This window comes from Canis aureus, chromosome 22 (assembly GCF_053574225.1).
Source record: "Canis aureus isolate CA01 chromosome 22, VMU_Caureus_v.1.0, whole genome shotgun sequence".
Classification (NCBI taxonomy): Eukaryota; Metazoa; Chordata; class Mammalia; order Carnivora; family Canidae; genus Canis; species Canis aureus.
This window is the reverse complement of record NC_135632.1, coordinates 34320152-34338811: the sequence shown is the minus strand read 5'-3', so window position 1 is coordinate 34338811 and position 18660 is coordinate 34320152. Positions and strand designations below refer to the sequence as shown.

Below are 18660 nucleotides of genomic sequence, written 5' to 3'. Positions count from 1 at the left end.
TAGGGGGTTATTATAAATGAGAAACAAAGCACTCGTTTCTATTCCGAGGCCTCTTATTAATTTGTTAATGTTTTAGGACAAGGTCAGCAAACTTTTTCTGTGAAGGGCCAGGTAGTAAATACTAGTCTTGAGGACCATATGGTCTCTGTCACAGCGATTCAACTCTGCCACTGTAGGAAGAAAGCAGCGCTAGACAAGACATAAATGAACAGGCGTGGCATGTTCCAATAAAACATTATTTATAAAAACATACTACAAGCCAGATTTGGCTTAGTTTCCTGACCCCTGCTTTAAGATAAAGGAAATTAAAACTATCCCTTCTTATAGTAACTGTACTTGTTACTATAAAATCCGTGCTTTTCTTTGCTTCCAGGGTAAAGATAGAGTATGACAGCCATATGTCACAGAGATGTGGGAAGTATTTTAAGGATGCTAACACTATAGTGCATATAGTATTTATATGCACTATAAATGTGTAAGGTCTGCACATTTCCTTCAAAACTAACCTCATGTACACATTTTTATTAGTTAGGGAGGTCAATATGTCTATCATAAATACATTTTAAAATTCCTTCCTACATATTCTGTCTATTGGGATTATTTATCGTGCCTTGTTCCCTGGCCCAGAGCCAAGCAGAATATGGGAGTTTTAATACCTTTAATCCATTACATGGATTTTTTTTTAGAGCTCCATAAGACAAAATAAAATGCACTCTCATGGTCATATATGCAATAGACCTAATATACCACTTAATATTTCATGTCCCATTTTATATTTCAGTTGTAATGGTTTCCAGCTTTTTCAATGTGCAAAATGACATATTTTTCAGCCATCTTTTGCTCCAATTTTTTTTTGTTTTTTTTTTTTTGTTTAGAGACCGGACAAATCATAAACAATAAATCTCACTGTGGACTCTCAGGGGTGACTATTGTTGCTCCCCGATATTCTGAAGAGGTATTTGAAATGACTGTCCTCTGACATATGCCACCCAGTCCACTGCGATGTGAACTGGTCATGCTTATTTTCAATTAGGCCATGTTGCCTTGCATTGACAGAGGTATACATTTATTTTTACAGCTATTTGTATGGTAAGCGGCCTCCACAGATGGCCTGCTCAATGAACCACACCTCCAGGAATCCACGCCAATGTATAAGGCCCTTCCTCTTGAATCTGAGCTGCTACTGTGATTTCTGTCCGACCGACAGAATGTGGCAAGAGTAATGCTGTGTGACACATGAGGCTAGATCATAAGCCTCGCAGCTTCCATCTGGGTTTCCAGGAATGCTTATTCTAGGGGAAGCCATATACAGAGCTCTGTGACCACCATGCCATAAGGAAGACCACATCATGGGAGGAGGCCACAGGGAGAGAAAGATGCTTATGGGGGTTTCTACCCATTCCAGCAATTTCAACTGGGGAGCTGGACACATTGACAAGCCTTCTTGAACATCCAGCCAGCTCAAACCAAGAGATGAGTCCAGCCCTGGTCACTTCCGAATGCAGCCATGCGAAAGAGCCCAAGTGAGACAGAACCTTGAAAGTTAATCAATTGTATTTTAAGCCACTTAAGTATTGAGTTGGTCTGTTACATAGCAACAAGTTAATTAACTCTATAATTATTAATTAAAGATAATTTTGGCAGAGTCATAAAGAACCTGCAGAAAGGGCTCACTTCAACTCTTAGATTCTTTAGACAATAACTTGACATCTCATGTACTGTGCGCTTTGCATGCATCCCTGTCAGGTACAAGAGCAATGGAATAATTCCATCTAAAAAAATTATTAAGAAATTCTGCATGAAAAGGAGTAGGATAATTGCTCAGCTATAAATTCCAGGACAGTAATGACTAAAATATCATAGAATAAGGCTATTAATTTTTTTTTCAAAAGTTGACTGTAATGCAGTGGGTCCTTTTTTTTCTCAAACTGCTTATAAAACTCATTCATATCCACCTGAGCCCACATGTGAACACCACCTGCCTCTCACCTGCACACACCCTCTTTTATTTTGAGATGCAGATGTCTGCTTATAGGGTCGTTGTATTTTTATTTGTTCCTCCAGGGGACAGATTGAATTCTTCTCCCCACACTGGACATTGTGGTTCAAAATAATAGCAAAAGACCTGCAGGTAATGGGCTATAATACTCACTTGATACCCACTAAAGGAGGGTTTAGAACACTTGCTCTCCGTTACCTTTCGTGAAACATCTGTTTCATATGAGCCAGTTAAAAGTGCATACATCTGTAAATAATAAGCCTGTGTGTGCACATAATTTAATGAATTAGGACATAAAAAGGAATTGAACAGTAGGGGCACAGCAATTAGAGTAACTGCCCATTTTGTTAAAAATGTATTGTTTCCAGCTTTCACTTGGAAACCCTCCTATTATTCTGTGGGTTCTGAGGCTTCCAACTTTCTTATTCCCCCTCCCCACAAAGCAAATAGGAGTTTACTTTGCATAGTTGGCAGAGGGAAGGCAACCCACATTATGCAAAGCTAGGATGGGAGCTTCCAACTGTTTGCTCCTACTTGGGAGACCTGAATTTGGTCCCAGAACCGGCCTGTGCCTGGGAACTCTCATCTGTAAGAAACAAAAGAGCGGTAACAGGGCCCTCCCCAGGTGACATAATTCATTTTGTGCACTTGGCAGAGATAATATGCACTTAATAAATAATTACGATGATGGTAGTTTTGCAGCCTCATGAAAATCAATCACAGCTTGAAGTCATTTGGGGCCCAGGTGGGTGGAATAGACCTTGCTCAAATTTTCTCTTGATTTTTGATTTGGTCTTATTTCTCTTTACCTTCTTGACATCATTTCCTAGGATAGACAATAAAAAAAAGGGGAGGAGAGGAATGACCATGTCCTGGGTAACAGAAAATCCATTCCCAGGATCTGAAAACAAGTGCCAGAAGTCCAAGAAAACATCCCATGCCCGTTCAGGCCAGCTTTTCAGCTAACACATGGACTAAGGCTCATCTTAACAGCCAACTTGTACTTCCCAAGTTTTGACAGCTCTCTGCAAGTTTACTTCGGGTCTTCTAAGAGACCCCAAAATATACACATAAATCAGAGACCACTTGAGATGTTCTGAATTTTATGTTCGTTACTACTGAACTCTTCTCAGCATATTTCCTGAGCACCTACTGTGTGCCGGGCACTGGGTTAGGAAGTAGAATATGCCTACGTGAGCAGGAGAAGGTGCCTGTGGGAGAGACAGCATGGCATTCTCTAGAACACACAGTGAGCCTTCCCTAGAGTGCACCTGTTCATCTCTGCCTCCCTGAAGTTGAAGATTTTCAAATGCGTTGAACATAGCTTGAAAATGTTGGAAGACACTGTGTGTTCATTTGAAAGCCAAGAGGGCACAGAGCACAGGAATAGAATTTGATGCTACCTGAGATATGATTGCTACAAGGAATATAATTGAAGTCCAGAGCACCGGGATTCTGGGAAAATCTTGGTTTAGCTCTATAGTTAGTCAATAAGTGCTGCTCTGCATTTGCCAGGCCCTAGGAAAACTAGTTCCACCCAGAAGGAAAACAAGTTAAACAATGACCCAAATCACCACCCTAATATTCTGTTTACATTCCACTCCCCCAATCTATTCACCATCTACATAAAGAGATAATTAGAGCTCCTTAATAGCAATAGGAAAGAAGAAGGGCTAAAGGAAAATTGAGAAGGAACAAATACTGGGAAAGTATTAATAGTATGGAGAGCTGCACTGTTCAATACAATAGTCACCAGCCACATGCAACTACTGAAACCTTAATAGATTAAAATGAAATAAAAAATTCAGTTCCTCAGACATATTAGCCACATTTCCAGTGCCACACAGGGCGAGCAGCTACTATATTGAACAATGCAGAATTATAGATCATTTCTATCGCTGTAGGAAATTCTATCGGACAGCACCGATAACTAGTATACCAAGTGGTGGTGTGCTTGAACATATCTATTGACTTAACCATAATCCATTCAGTACTGACCAGGTACTAAGTATTAAGCTAGGACTGGAAAACAGAAAGACACAATACCTGACCTCAAAAATGTGCCAGCTTAGAAAGGGAACACAACTGATAATACAAAACAGAAAAAAACACAAGCACAAAAAAGGAGAAATGGGTAGACACACAAGAGTAGCTAGGTGTTCCCTGTAAAATTTTTCAGCTTTTCTGAAAATATTTCAAAAATACTTTCTGAATAAAATATGGGGGGAACATCTATTTACTGAGTACTACAGGGTCTTTATATACATTTTTATTTAAGTCTATGGTAAGCTTTCAGGGTAAGTAGCCTGGATCCATTTTACAGATGGAAAAATGAGGGAACCTGGAGTTCTAGCTCCCATAGCAGATGCACTGCATAAAGAATGTCCAGCTCCACTGCATCACACATGAGCACAGGGACACAGGACAGCGCTGTATTCCTATAACACAGGGCAGCATTTCCAGATTTAGATCCACTTCCATTCAGAACCTACTATATGATCCCTTGATCTCTCTCTCTTTTTTTTAAGATTTTATTTATTCATGAGAGACACAGAGAGAGAGAGAGGCAGAGACACAGGCAGAGGGAGAAGCAGGCTCCATGAAGGGACTTGATCCTGGGACTCCAGGATTACACCCTGAGCCGAAGGCAGGCACTGAACCACTGAGCCACTCAGGGATCCCCAAGAACCTACTATGATCTCTAGTAAGTCACCTCATTGCATCCGTCTGTCTCTATTTCCTCAACATAAATAATTCAACAATAGTTTCCAAACAACCGAACAAACAAAACCCCAGGTAGAACATGGCATATAAAAATCCAAAACACAGAGCACTATAATGCATTTCAAATGTACCTGAAATCACTGAAATAAGAGCATTATGGGAGAGGCTAATAATCGTACTTATTTATGTAAATTTCATTAAGCAGTAATAGTTTTGTGAGGTTTGGGACCCTCTACAGAAAACACATACTTAGGGGAACCCTGGGTGGTTCAGCGGTTTGGCACCTGCCTTCAGCCCACTCCAGCTGTGATCCTGGAGTCCCGGGATTGAGTCCTGCGTTGGGCTTCCTGCATGGAGTCTGCTTGTCCCTCTGCCTGCATGTCTCTCTCTTTCTCTTTCTCTGTGTGTGTGTGTCTCTCTCTCATGAATAAATAAATAAAACCTTAAAAAAAAAAGAAAAAGAAAAAGAAAACACATACTTGGGGCACCTGGTGGCTCAGTGGTTGAGTGTCTGCCTTTGGCTCAGGTTGTGATCCCAGGGTTCTGGGATGGAGCTCACATCAGATTCCCCACAGGGAACCTGCTCCTCTCTCTGCCTATGTCTCTGCCTCTTTTTCTGTGTCTTTCATGAATAAATAAAATCTTTAAGAAAAAACATCCTTAAGACAGATGGCAAATCCCAAAATGGCGATATAACTTCATCATCTCCTAGGAAGCTTTCTTGCCCGCCCTTTCCTTTCAAGTGATGGAAGTGTACAACGGTGATGCTTCAGGCGGAGGTATCACCAGTAGGATTGCCAGTAGCCATCCCTACAGGAGGGTAACCAATGAACCGGAATAACACAAGAAACCTTACTCCTCATCTCTCACCTTCCTGTGACTCCTCCATAAATACAAGACTCATCCTGCCCCAATGCCTACGAGCTGTGGAGGGATAAGAACCATGTGGACTTGAGCCACAAACAGGATGGAAAACAGGACAAAAGAGGAGAAAATGGCCTCACACTTTCTTCCACAACATAAAAGCCTGTGGCTTCTGTTGGAGGAATAATGTCAGAGGGACCTAGGTGAGTTACAGTTCCTTGACTTCTCTCTTTTTCACATTTCCCCCCAAACCAAAACACGCCATGGTCTTTTCTCCGCATGATGAGGGCCTAAGAAATTTTTCCAGGAATTCTTCATGCAGCTGACAGAGATGAGATTTAAACTGGAAGTGAGAAAAAAAAAAATAAAAAAAAAAATAAACTGGAAGTGAGGACCTCCACACGGAGGATGGAGGCAAGACCTTCCCGGGGTTGACAGTGCAACTCCCTGTCCCTGTGCCTTCGGCCACACTCCTCTCCTTGTCTGAGTGACAACTGCCTCCCCTATACAATAAGGAGAACTGCACCTTCCACATCGGATTGTTTGCGAGGATCAAATGATGACAACGTTCCCAGAGTTGTGAGAGTAGAATTTTGTGAAATACATAACCAGACAATAGCCAAACAATAACAAACCACAGCCCACCATACTGCTTCAATTTAGCCTCTACTGCCAGAAGACAATCATTCCTTTCCTAGAGAAGGTGTGCCTCTTCGAGAAGACGGTTGTTATGGTGGACTAAGGATGTATGCACTTTGTCAATCTGCATTCAGAGGCGGATTTTTGGGGGATCTGGGCTGGCCCCGGGGCACCTTACCCAGCAGAATACTGTGCAAGTGACTTGTGCCAGCTCTGCATCCAGCCCCTCGGAGGACTGGGAGCTTCCGTTTCCTCCTTGCCTCTCAGAATACTGCTGCCATGCTGTGAGAAGCGCCGGTCACATGCAGCTACTCCAGTTGACAGCCCCAGCTGAGCTCTCTGCCAACGAGCAACATCGTCGACTGCCAGCCATGGGAGTGAGCCTTCCGGGACTTGCCGCCGTGCAGCCTCAGCTGACATCATGTGGAGCAGAAGACCTGCCCAGCTGAGCCCAGTCCATCCACAGACTAATGAGATCGTAAATTGTTAGGCCACTAACTTTGGGGGGTGGATGGTTACATAGCAAGAAGTCATAGAAACAATCGTAGAGAAGGAGGTGATTTGTTAAAAAGCTAAGCTAAGGGCAGCCCCAGTGGCCCAGCGATTTAGTGCCGCCTTCAGCCGGGGGGTGTGATCCTGGAGACCCGGATTGAGTCCCACGTCAGGCTCCCTGCATGGAGCCTGCTTCTCCCTCTGCCTGTGTCTCTGCCTCTCTCTTTCTCTGTGTGTCTCTCATGAATAAATAAATAAAATCTTTAAAAAATTAAAAAAAAATTAAAGAAAGCTAAGCTAATGAGACGTACCCCCAAAGAACATTATTTAACAAACACACTAAAAATATCCACACAAGAGTCTTCATGAAGCAAGTTCAGAAGGTATACACTTACTCCACTGCTCAAGCGAATTTTAAAACACTGCTACGTATGCCACATTTAGAAATTACCTATGAGGCCTGCACACAGGAAAACCTCTGCTTGCTCCTGTGACAAAAATGTTTCACCCGCCTGATCCCTCACCTGATGCACCAGCTGCAGTTACAGGAGTTTTGAGTTCTTTCCATAATCAAAGTCATGTGCCAAGTCCCGAGGAGATACTTGTGTCTGTGTTATAAGGGGGCTGTGTCACGGTGACTTGTGTACACAATTTCTCCCACACTTTACGAGTCCAGAGAGAGCCAGGACCGGGTAGGACTCATCTTGGTGTTTGCCCATAGAACAGAACATAATGGAGTGCCTGGAACATGGCCGACCCAAGAGGTGTTTGCTGAGTAACAATGCAAGATCTAATCCATCGCTGAGCAATAAAATGGACTACACCCCTGATGCACCTTTGGGTGAAGTTGCGTTGTAACAGTGCTCACATGTAGAAAAGCAATCATTTGTTGTAAATCTGGGGGTTTGGTTCAATGGATGCCACTGAATCAGGGCCAGGGCTACCCAAACAGCAACCAGTGGGAAGAACTGTCACCTAGTTTATGAGCCACAGACAGAGGAACCATTTCACTGGGGACAAGAGATAGCAACTGAAACAGCATGTTTGCTATTAGCAAAGACACATGAGCCACAGGTGTCACGCTGGAATCAGAGCAGAAAGTCTGTCTCCTCGGTGGCTTCCATATGCTTTCTGGGCGAGAACAGAATCCTCCTTTACAGGATCTCTGATCTTTCTGCAAATCCTGCAATGTAGACATTATTATGCCCATTTCACAGCTGCAGAAATTAATCCTGTGTCAAGTCAGGCTATTCCCAACATCTCAGACCAGCAGGCAGTGGCAGGGCACACGGGTGGAGAGATGCATGGGAGGGCAGTCGACACGAGTGGGCACACAGAGGAGAAGTGGTAAAACTCTGAGAGAATGGCAACTTTTCACAGCCCCTGGTCTGGGGGCAAGAAAATCATTCTTTGCCAGAGAGCTCTAGAGGGACAGGTAATAGGATAACCTTTGCCAGAATATAGGCAACTTCTGTCCACTGTAAGCCCAACACGGGTTTCTGGAAACTTGCCCAAGTAGCAGAGAGATGCCCTGTTCTACTGCATCCTCCAACTTTCTTTGCAAATCCAAACCTGTTCATCCTATCTCTAATTCCTATTGTTCCCTCTGATAAGCAGGGCCCCAGTGAACAATTAAAGCTTTCAATAAATAATCTCTAAGCACATTCATTTGATTGACTGTTATTTGATACAGCAGTTAGTTTCAATGGGGCAGTTAATATTGATCACATAAAGTACTCCAGACAAACATGAAACAGTTCCAGAACTCCATGGATTATTACCCTTTATCTGCCAGTCATCTGGGTTACTTGTAATGGTCACGGAATTTAAAATCAATAATAACAATTAGTGTTCTGTACACCAAAACGGATGAATCATGTGAAATGGGTTTTCATATAAAATCAAAGGTAAGGCAGCCTGCAACATGGAAAAAAGGCTCTGAATTTCCAGCACACATTTGGCAAAGTACCTTTCAGGCAAGTCTTCCTAACAGGCGGCAAGAGAGACAGAAAGGTATTTAGGAGAAGATGTGGCCATAAAAACGCATGTGAAACCCCTGACAGTCTTAACCCAAAAGGATAAAGCATAAAAGATAAAAAGTGATCAAAGTGAGTGCTAACAAACGTAGTAAAATTAATGGGACTGGCAATTTGCTTCCTCTAAGATGCGCTTCTAGCTACCTTTTTCCGCTTCTGATTCATAGGCATTAATTGTGATTTTTTTGTAATAAAATGGCAACAACAGTATTTTAACTCCATGGCACCACTACTGTAATGTCTGGATAATTAAAATGCAAAGCAACAGAGAAATGTTTCATCATTAAACTGTAACCAGCGCACTATGTGAAATCATCCATTCCAAAGACTTGTTTTTCATCAATTATTTGTTATTTATCTGATGTAAATATAAGAAGGACTAATTAAAATGTATGCCTTTTTATACAGCTTCTTGTCATTAAAGCCAATGAAAGCATTCTGAGGACCATAATGAAATAATTATGTTTGCCTTTAAGAATTCTCTTCAATAACACATGGCAGTACTGAGCTAAATTAAAACATCAGGAACTAAATTTCGCTTGCCTCCATTTCCATTTTACTTAATTATACCCCCAAGCTTTCCAATAGACCAGACCCTAAAAAATCTTTTGAAGCTGAAACAGCCTTCAGATCATCAGCCTTTTTATAATTATGGACTTTGATAACAAGACATAGGTACTGTAGCCCCGAAAGCTTTAATATTTCTGAGAAGAGGCATTTATTAGGTGAGGTCTTCATTTGCTCTGGAAATTAGAGAAAAACCGAGATAAACGTCTGATCCAAATTTTCTACCAGTTAACAGACATACTCGTCTTATGGTCTCATCTGCATTACTTCTACCAGAGAGTATTTTGGAATCAGCAATTTGGTTTTTCCTGATGTGGTCAAATGCAATCTGTGGCAAACAGTAATTGGTCAATAATAACAAAAAAAACATTTCACCATATCTGGGTCAAATCAGGAGAGTCACCCTTTATTCCACACTCAAACTTGAAAACAACAACAACAGAGCAATCTTTGAGAAAAGAGTAGAGTCTGGAGAACCTGTGAACTTGGGAAAAAAAAAAAAAAATAGGCTCTTTCATTCGAGATTCCCCTCCGGACCTCAAATCACAGATACTCGCGAAGGCAAAAATAATCTGTGTTTAAGAGAAAAGACGGGAGAAAGGAGAGCAAAAACTGCTGGACGCTGTCAGGGCTGGTGGCAGATGAAATGGTTTTAGCAGCGCTGTCATATGATGCGGATGGGGGTGGGAACTTGGTACTTGGGAAAGTAAATAGGAGTCCCAGGGACTGACTGACAAGGTGAATTCCCTCCCATTTTGTTATACAGAGAGTTGGCGGGGCTCAGGGATGATGGGATTTGGTGAGTGCTGGATAGACCAGCTCAAGACACATCAGAGGAAAACTGTGGACAGCTGGAAAACAAATACCTATTCTAGGACAACGTAAAATTGCAATTATATTCTCAGAATCTGCTTTTAGAGAAATCACTCCCTTCCACCCCAGTGATTCTTTGTTCTATTTAGAGGAATCTCCTTTGGGGAATAGGGACATGGTCACCCACCATCACTCCTGTGGAAAGTAGCTTTCTTCATGCCCCCCCCCAACCCCCACCCCCAGCTGGTTCAGTTCAGCAGCAGCGGGGGGAGGCCTGGAGACTCCTGGAATCCATGGGCCCTGACTAGAGGAAATGCTTGGCCAGCCTGGGTCGCCTGGCTGACGTCAGTTCCTGTTATCCTCGCCTTATCGTACAGGGGACCAAGAGTCTTATCTTACTGAATGGCCCCCTTTCAGCTCCCCACCCTGCAAGTCCAAAGAAAAAGCAAGTCAGCAGTTCCATTGCCTGTTTGAATTCTCATCTAAGAAGCTCTGAAAGCTCAAGATAAATAATAAAGCTCAAGATAAATGATACCTGCAGACTCACCCTTACTACTTCCCAGGTGGAGAGAACTTGGGCAACTTTTTTTTTATTATTCATTTAAAGGGGTTTAGGGGTGTGGGGTGAGGCGGGAATCATAACTTCTTAACGATGAGGTAAGGAAGCCAGAAAGGAAAAAAGAATTCAGGGCAACATATTGACTGATGAGGTTGTGTTATTAGATCTTACAGATGGGGAAGGTTATCTCATCTCCTATTTAACAAGAGGTACTTAGGCCAAGCCACTTACAGACAGGATACTGATAAATCTGGAACCTGAGTTAACTCTGCTCTCCTCTCCCCATCACCACCCATTTCAACTTTTTAAAAGAAGCTGGCCGAGAACTGATACAGATTTGTTCCTAGTGATTCCATTTAATAAGTCGACCCCTCCCCCACTCCCAATACACACATGTGCTGGAATCAGAACCACAGCCATAATACTTAAATCCATTTTGCAAGGGGTGCTATTTACAGATCTACAGTTTGCCACAAAAGGAATTCATGTTCAGAAGAATGACCCAGAAGCACAAGGCAGTGTTCAGTCATAATGGAAAAATTAAACTGCGAGCGCTCTAGCTATATTGACCATAGAATCCAAACAAAGACTTTCTGTGCCACTCCTGGGTTCAAGGGGCAGCCTCAGAAATGTCGTAATATTGAAATATCTGGCGTATTTCCATGATTTATGTGGGAATTGTGGCAGTATATCTGGAAGTGGGTTATTCTAGAAAACCAGAGATGCACGATTGCCCTAACTACCCTATAATTTGAAAGGCAAGATTCTACATTAATATCTTTTGGAAAGGTTTTTAGCCAAGATTTTTCTGATTAACCTTCATCAAAAGCTCCCATTTCCAAAAGAATGTATTTAATTGACAGTTAACTGAATCTATAGTAGAACATTTAAAATATAAAAATGTCATTTAAAGATAAATTTATTGGCACTTACATGTAACTCAAACTCTGTAGAAGATTCTTTTTAAGATGTTCTAATATGAATACTGCGTTTATTGTTTAATAAGTCCTGTGTGACCTGAAGAGAGTTCTGTATTTTGCATCTCGGTTTCACATCTCTATTTTCCTCCTAGAGAGTAACTTTCTCATTTAAAAATTCCTAGCCTTTTGTAAAAAAAAAAAAAAAAAGAAAGAAAAGAAAGAAACAAAAAAATCTGATTTTAAAGATTACAAATTCCTTGAGAGCAGAATTTACAATCTTAATCATTTCTCATGTATTCCGTTCAGAGATAGTTTATTGATGCTGGGAGAATGTACAAAGGAGAAAATGTATGATTTTCTTCTCTTTTCATCTCAGAGACTTAACATGTTGAAGATAAAATTACAAGCATCTGATATCCAGAAGAACGTTCTTTTACTTTTATGTTTTAAAGTTCATGACAGTACTGACTGGTTATATATGGTCAAAGCCAGGCTTCCAGAAATAAGAACAAAACTTCTGTTTCAGGTCAGTTATCAGAAACGGCAATTCTGATCATTTATCTAATAAGGTTGGTTAAATAAATAAATAAATAAATAAATAAATATTTTTAAAAGGCCTGTTTCAAACCAAAGGCTTTCGCGTTTGGGCTGGCGAATCGAACGCCAGCTGGAGCTTCCAGATCAATTCCATAGCCTAAGTTTAAGAAGACAGAGGTCTACTTCTCCTATCTTATTTTTTGGAATCCACACTCTATGGTGAGAAAATTTAAAACTTCTGCGTTGGGTTTTTTTTTTTTTTCTTTCCTTCTAGGTTGCTCATCAACTCTTCCTTACCCAAAGTACCAAGTTATCAGCGTAATGACAAAATTTTAGTATTTTTTTTCCTACAGGGGAGGAAAACTTTGTGAATCTTCTGCTTGTTTTCAAGTGACCCTATCTTGTGTTCGGGAGATGTAAGCAAAAGTTCCTTTTCTTTTTTCTTTCTGATGGTATTAGTTACCACTGTCATGTGGCTGAGAAGCAGAAAATTATGTCCTACTTTAGAAAAACAATTGAGCCTTTTCATCGAAATATTTATTCAAAACCCCATTCAATTCATACGGTGGCTGTCAGTCTTTATTTCAGTCTTTATTTCGTCTCTTTCAGAGAGTATCTTTGATTTTGCCACTTTGACCCCAATTTATATCTCACTAGGAGAGGATTTGGATACTGTGTAATACTTAAAATTCAGGTCCCAGGGCTTTGAGAAGGGGACTTTTCTTCCTTCCTTGATCACACATCACTGTTTGTTTTTAAAACAGATGATTTATCCTCTTTAAATGGGCAAAATACTATTTCAAAAAGAAAATATTTTTTTCCTTTTTTCTTTTGATGGGCTGAGTATGGAGATGACGGGGAAGAGGGCCAAGAAGTTGTCACACTCAGGATTTCACCGAAAGCAACTATATTTAGACCACAAATATTAGGATTTATCCTATGCCCACTGAGCAATGAATGCTGAAAACATCTGGAGCAGCCCTAAAACCGAGATAATCCAGGAGGCATATGAATAGAAACTTTGTGACTATGATACCTTCCAGGGGCAGTCTGAAATCGTATTATTTATACCACATTCCCTTAGAGCCCGCTAATCCTGACTTCGAATTTTTATAACAAGCCATTTGCAGGCCCTACTCCAACCGGTAGCTGGTTGGCATATCATTTATCTGTCGTTAAAATTTTAAAAAGAAAATAAAAAGAATATCCTGACCCCTTTCAAAGACCGCTTCTGATGTGTTTTTTCATTCAAAGGGTTTACTCCAATTACTACACATACACACACATACACACCACATGTCAAAAATAGAATCTCAAAGCAGAAAATACTTTTGGTAGGAATTCAGTGCTATTTTTTTTTCTCCTTGCCCACTGTTTCCTCTGTGTGAAGAGCGCAAACAGATCTGCTTCTCGTCAAAACAGTCATTAAGTAAAATGGAAAAGGTTGTGGTTTTTATGTTCTTACTTATCCAAATGAAGCCCTAATATGCTTTCATTTCAAAAGTCCTTACTACCCATGCCACCCCGAACCAAACACCATGTGGCAGACATTTGTTAGAATTTTTATTTACGCTTAAAAACCTGAATCTCTTGAAGAACTAAACTGACCGTCATAAAGTGGTTGATGGAGGATAAAGTGCTCTGCAGGGGCATATGCAATTTTTACAATTTATTCATTTAACCTATAGCTGGGGGGTATGCGAGTGGAACTCTTGTGAAATTGACCACAATAAGCTCTAATTGCCCTGCTTACAAAAATAAGACACTGGAATTTCTGAAATCCCTTTGTCAAACGCCTTTATTTACTTTTTCTAATGCAAGTTTCTTTGATTAGCTGAACTTTGCTGTTATCAACACTTCTTGCTTATCGGCTGGCCCTAGGCGAATGACACATTCACCACTCGCTCTCCCTAGATAAGGCAAATCCCTTGTTTAACTTGTTCAAGAACAAACAAAGCTTTTCCCCCTACTCCTACAACTTAATAGGCATGTTTGGAGGGTTAATTACAAAAGGGAGAATGTCTACTTGTGAAGGCTCTGTTAGGTCTAATAGCTTTCCGCCAAGGGTCCCGAGCATTCCCCCCCCCCTTCATTAAAAATATGTTTCATAGAACTTTCTCTTATAAGAAAAACTTCTGGAGAGCCCCAGTTCCCTGAGATCCCGAGTGAAACTGTTCACACTCTTTTAACTGCTACGGAGAGGACAGGTCTGAAAGATCTGTTAGTGGATTATAAAAATTATTTTGTAACACTGAGTTTCTTTGAATTCTCCAGAAAGAAAACAGGCACAGCAGGAAAGAAAAGGCATTTGGGGAGCCGCTGAAGATGAAGACACTTTCTGAAAACTATATTCTTTTTGCCCTGGTTATGGCTCTACGAAATATTAAGTCAGACAGCCAGACTGTTGGCATCAAATGGTTATTGATTTTTCAGCTACAAACCTGTTGATTTCCTGGCCCAAGAAGCGAGTCTTTATTGCTAAGACAAAGTTTCAGAGAGAGCAATTTAAATCTGGTCACTGTCCACTCTCTTTCCCTTTTCTTCTCCCTCTTTACATAAGGCACCATGTTATTAGGAAAACTCAATTTCTTCCAGTTAAACTTTGACCTCTTTGAAAACAAAGATTTAAAATGTCATTTTCAGGCTAATGCTCCAATGAATTGTCAAATAAAGTACTAAAAACATTTTGATAGATAGCTGAGCCATTTATCTAAATCACTGTCAGGGCAGCGATGCATCCTGCAGGCTCCCACCACAGCCACCCGAAGGTGGGATTTTCTGGGGCTCCTGGTCATTTCTCAAGCCTTGCAGCCACACTACTGTTGACCAGATGCGTGCCTCGGCATCATGTCAGCATCAGATAACCAAATAGTCAATATTAAAAAAAAAAAAAAAAAAACTGGGCTACTCCACTTATATTTCCTTTCCTTTAAGTGATGTCCAGGTTCGAGGATGAATTGCAAGATATGGAAATAATGGATGGCTCAGCCCAAGGGGTGTTCATTGCCAGTAGTTTTCTAGCAAAACAGCAACTTCTTAGAGCAACAAAGTGACTCGGAAAGGTGGCAGCAGGGTCAATGCTAAGAAATATTGCCTTTCCTTAGCAAGGAAAACATTGGAAGCAGCAGCTTTAACTGGTGGTTTATGAACTTCAGGAGCAGCAGCCACCCTAATTAGGCTAAATTCCTTGCAAGGACGATGTCATATTTTAATTACTTGGGACTGTTGAAACACACAAGGGGGGAATATATACAACTAGCAGCTAATCCAAAGAACAGCAAAGTTAAATTCCCCTCTGCATACATTTTAGTAAAAAACTGCACAATGTGTCAAACTGCCTTACTTGAAGAATGTTTCAAAGTCCTGTGGTCACACTCTACTTTTCACCACCACCCCCTCCATGCATATTTTTAAAAACCGTTTTCCGAGAGACCCTAAGGTTGGTTAAGGAGAGGAGCGGGGTTCGGGAGGGGTTGTTTGGGAAGAAAACATCTAACAGGAAATTTTCAGCAGAGGGAATCAATATGCACGCCAGCATATCACACCCTTTCAGCATTAAATCATTAAATCCTTTGTCTTGCTACCAATGCAGTTTGTTTCCAACGTCTTTATTGCATGCAAGAGAGACAATTCATTTTTTTTTTTTTTTCTTGGTAGAAGAAGGGAAAAAATAAACCTACATTGAGCAGTGTGCCGATGCTGCCATTCGGTTTGGGTCAATCCACTGAAGCATGCTTTGAGAGCTTTCTCCTGGAGCATGCAGGAAGACGGACTCGCAGTGTAGAAATCCAGGATTTGCCCAGGACTCACTGACAGAACATCCATACAGTCAAACATGATCTCCCCTGCACCGAATGTCTGCAAAAGTGCTTATCCTCTAGGTGTGGAGGCAAATGGCATAGAAAAGTCCACCCAACTCCATCAAACTCTGCCCCTTTTTTGGCACGTAGGCTGTTGGTCTTTTTCCCAGCCCCGAATCATGAATTATGACAGACAAGCCAGCTAAAAGCCTGTAATTGATCCAAATGATCATTTACCATTTTCCAGGCTCGCTCGGCCAATCCAGCCGGGGCGGGGGTTCCCAGAAAGATCCCAAGTTCTCCTTCCAAGCAAATGCCTGCAAGAAGCCTTCCGAAGGCGGTCCGGATCCTAGCCCGACGGTGCCCAGACAGACCCTGCCCGGCTCGCTCGCGTCCTCGGCATCCCGGTCCTCCAGCAGCGCGCTTGGGGGATTCTGGTCCCCCCTTTGGCAGAGAATAGACCCTCCTGCCTCTGAACAGCTCACTTCCTACTACTTCTGTCACACAGAATGAAAGATTGAATTGCCTAATATATGCGAGTGAACTTTCGGTGAACCCTTCCCGGGCTGCTAACCTTCAAATGACCCAACGAGTCTGACATCACCAACTCCCAGGATTCTCACAGAGCTTAAAAACTCCCAGCAGCCCTGCAAAAGCAGACAGCCCGGGAGGCAGGCAGCGGGCGAGCGCGCGAGCCGCCTCTTTCTTTCCCATTTCTCACCTGAAAAACAATGCAAGGGGTGCTTGTGCAAACGGGCGGGGGAGGAGCCGGGCCCCCGCCGCCGGCTCGCGCCGAGCGCCGACTCCGCTCCGGGTCCGCCCTCGCCCGCGCCCTCGCCCTCGCCCTCGCCCGCGCCGCGGCGGCCCGAGCCCGGGAGCGCGCCCGCCCCGCGCCTGCCCCGCGCCCGCCCCGCGCCCGCCCCGCGCCCGCCCCGCGCCCGCCCCGTCAAGCCCTCCGAGCGCCCGCCGGGCTGCTCAATCCCTCGCAACCTACGGATTTTTCCACTCGCGACAAAGCGCGTGCAAGCCCTAAACTGTAGAGCAGGGGAGAGCTGCTCCTCGGGGAAGCCTTGGGTCGAGAAACTTTCCATTGGATGGAGAGCTTCCCCCCCCCCACCCCACCCCCCCACCCCACTCCTGCATCCCTCCTGCAAAAGCCTCGGGCCTCCGGAGGGATTGCATTTGCTCCGGAGTAAAAATCCAACTTCGTGGATCCATTTACTTTTTTAAGCACTCTCTCAAGTCTGGAGGCGGCCGTCAAGAAGGCATGATTCCTGCCCCAAACACGCACACACACAGAAATCACACAGATACACAGGATTTCAGGTCCTGATCAGAGGAGACAGACTGGTCAGGAGTGGATGTGGGGCTGAAACTGAAATCGATTCCAATTCCACTTCTTCTTCTTTTTTTTTTTTTTTTTTTTTACCAGCGGTGTGATCTGGGATGAGTATTTAATCTCTCCTAGCCTCAGTGTTCTCATCTGTAGAATGGAGATGGACTACTACCCACTTGGGTGGGTTGCTGTGAGCCGCTCCCCTCCCCCAAAGCGCTTGTATGGCACTCAGTATGTACCCTGCAACAAGTACTAATTCTCATTTCACCCTCTTATTTTTCACTGGGGAAACAAGCCCTGCGACGGGAGGCTGAGACCTGTCTGAGGCCGCAAAGCTGAGAACTATGACCAGACGCAACTCCCCGGAATCCCAGCCCAATGTGAAAATTACTCTGCTGTTCCCACAGCCTTGCACCCTGAACAGCATGTTGGTGACCTCCATCACCTCATGCACGTACATACACACACACACACACACACACACACACACCACCACCACCACATAATTAAACACATATTTTGAAAACTGGCTAAGTGTGAAGGTTTTATACCTCCAAAGGCCTGTTTTCACCAATATTAGCCCCTGCCCAATCTTGGTTACTTATTAGAATAATTTTAAGAGAGATTCTTTTTTATCCTTCCCATATTGACCCACCTAGAGGAAGGAGAAACCTTGTAGCAGGTCCTAAAACCCTGAGAAGGACAGATGCAAAATTTACAAATAAACCCGGGCAGAGAGCTTTCAAAGGGAGAGCCGATCCACATTGCAGTCATTTTGTACAACTTGCTTAAAGGATGCAAAGTACATCAAAGGAAGGAAACTCCGGATGATTTAAAACACCCTATCTCCTCTACTACCTCTCCAGGATTTACTTGTTGTAACTCTCCCACAAAACAGGGCAGTCAAGCAAGTGGGCATGAGGGAGTTTCCTTGCCCCTTGCAGGGAAAAGTGCTGCCCCAGTCTCCTTTCTGTGGATAATGCTGGAATGCTCATTGGCATCCAGGCCCTTTAAAAGCCTGTCAGGGGGCACCCCGCCCCATGCTGAACGGCTGCTCTGTCTTCAGGAGTTGCTAAGTGGCACTCATGGTGTAACATGAAAAGTATGCATCACACACACTTACTAAGTCAAAGATCCTTTTATGAAGGTACATTAAAACAATTTTCAGCCCAGCAAGCTCAGTTCTTGCTATTGAAAAGTCCAGGGCAATAGAAGGGTGAGATTTTGCTGAAACTATGTTTGTTATTCTCTCTCTCTCTCTCTCTCTCTCTCTCTCAAGTGGCCATCATTTTGTAACAGGGGTTTATAAGAAACTCTTTAACTACAAAGAAAACACACGACTTAGGTTGCACAGAGGAATTTACAAAACATTTA

The 18660-nt window shown here is 42.7% G+C and overlaps 1 protein-coding gene across 4 annotated transcripts in view; it reads right to left on the bottom strand.

The window, feature by feature from the left end:
• RARB (retinoic acid receptor beta) overlaps positions 1-18660 on the bottom strand; it is a 724626-nt gene that overhangs the window by 154375 nt on the left and 551591 nt on the right. The window contains exon 1 of one of the 4 annotated variants that reach the window (XM_077865439.1): positions 16672-16802. The exons of 1 other annotated variant lie outside the window; for it this stretch is intronic. Coding sequence is in view for 1 of the 3 variants with exons in the window: in XM_077865433.1 (XP_077721559.1) it covers positions 15831-15987 (157 nt within the window). In the remaining 2 variants the exon portion in view is untranslated. 2 more of the 4 variants (XM_077865433.1, XM_077865436.1) reach the window with 2 other exon arrangements.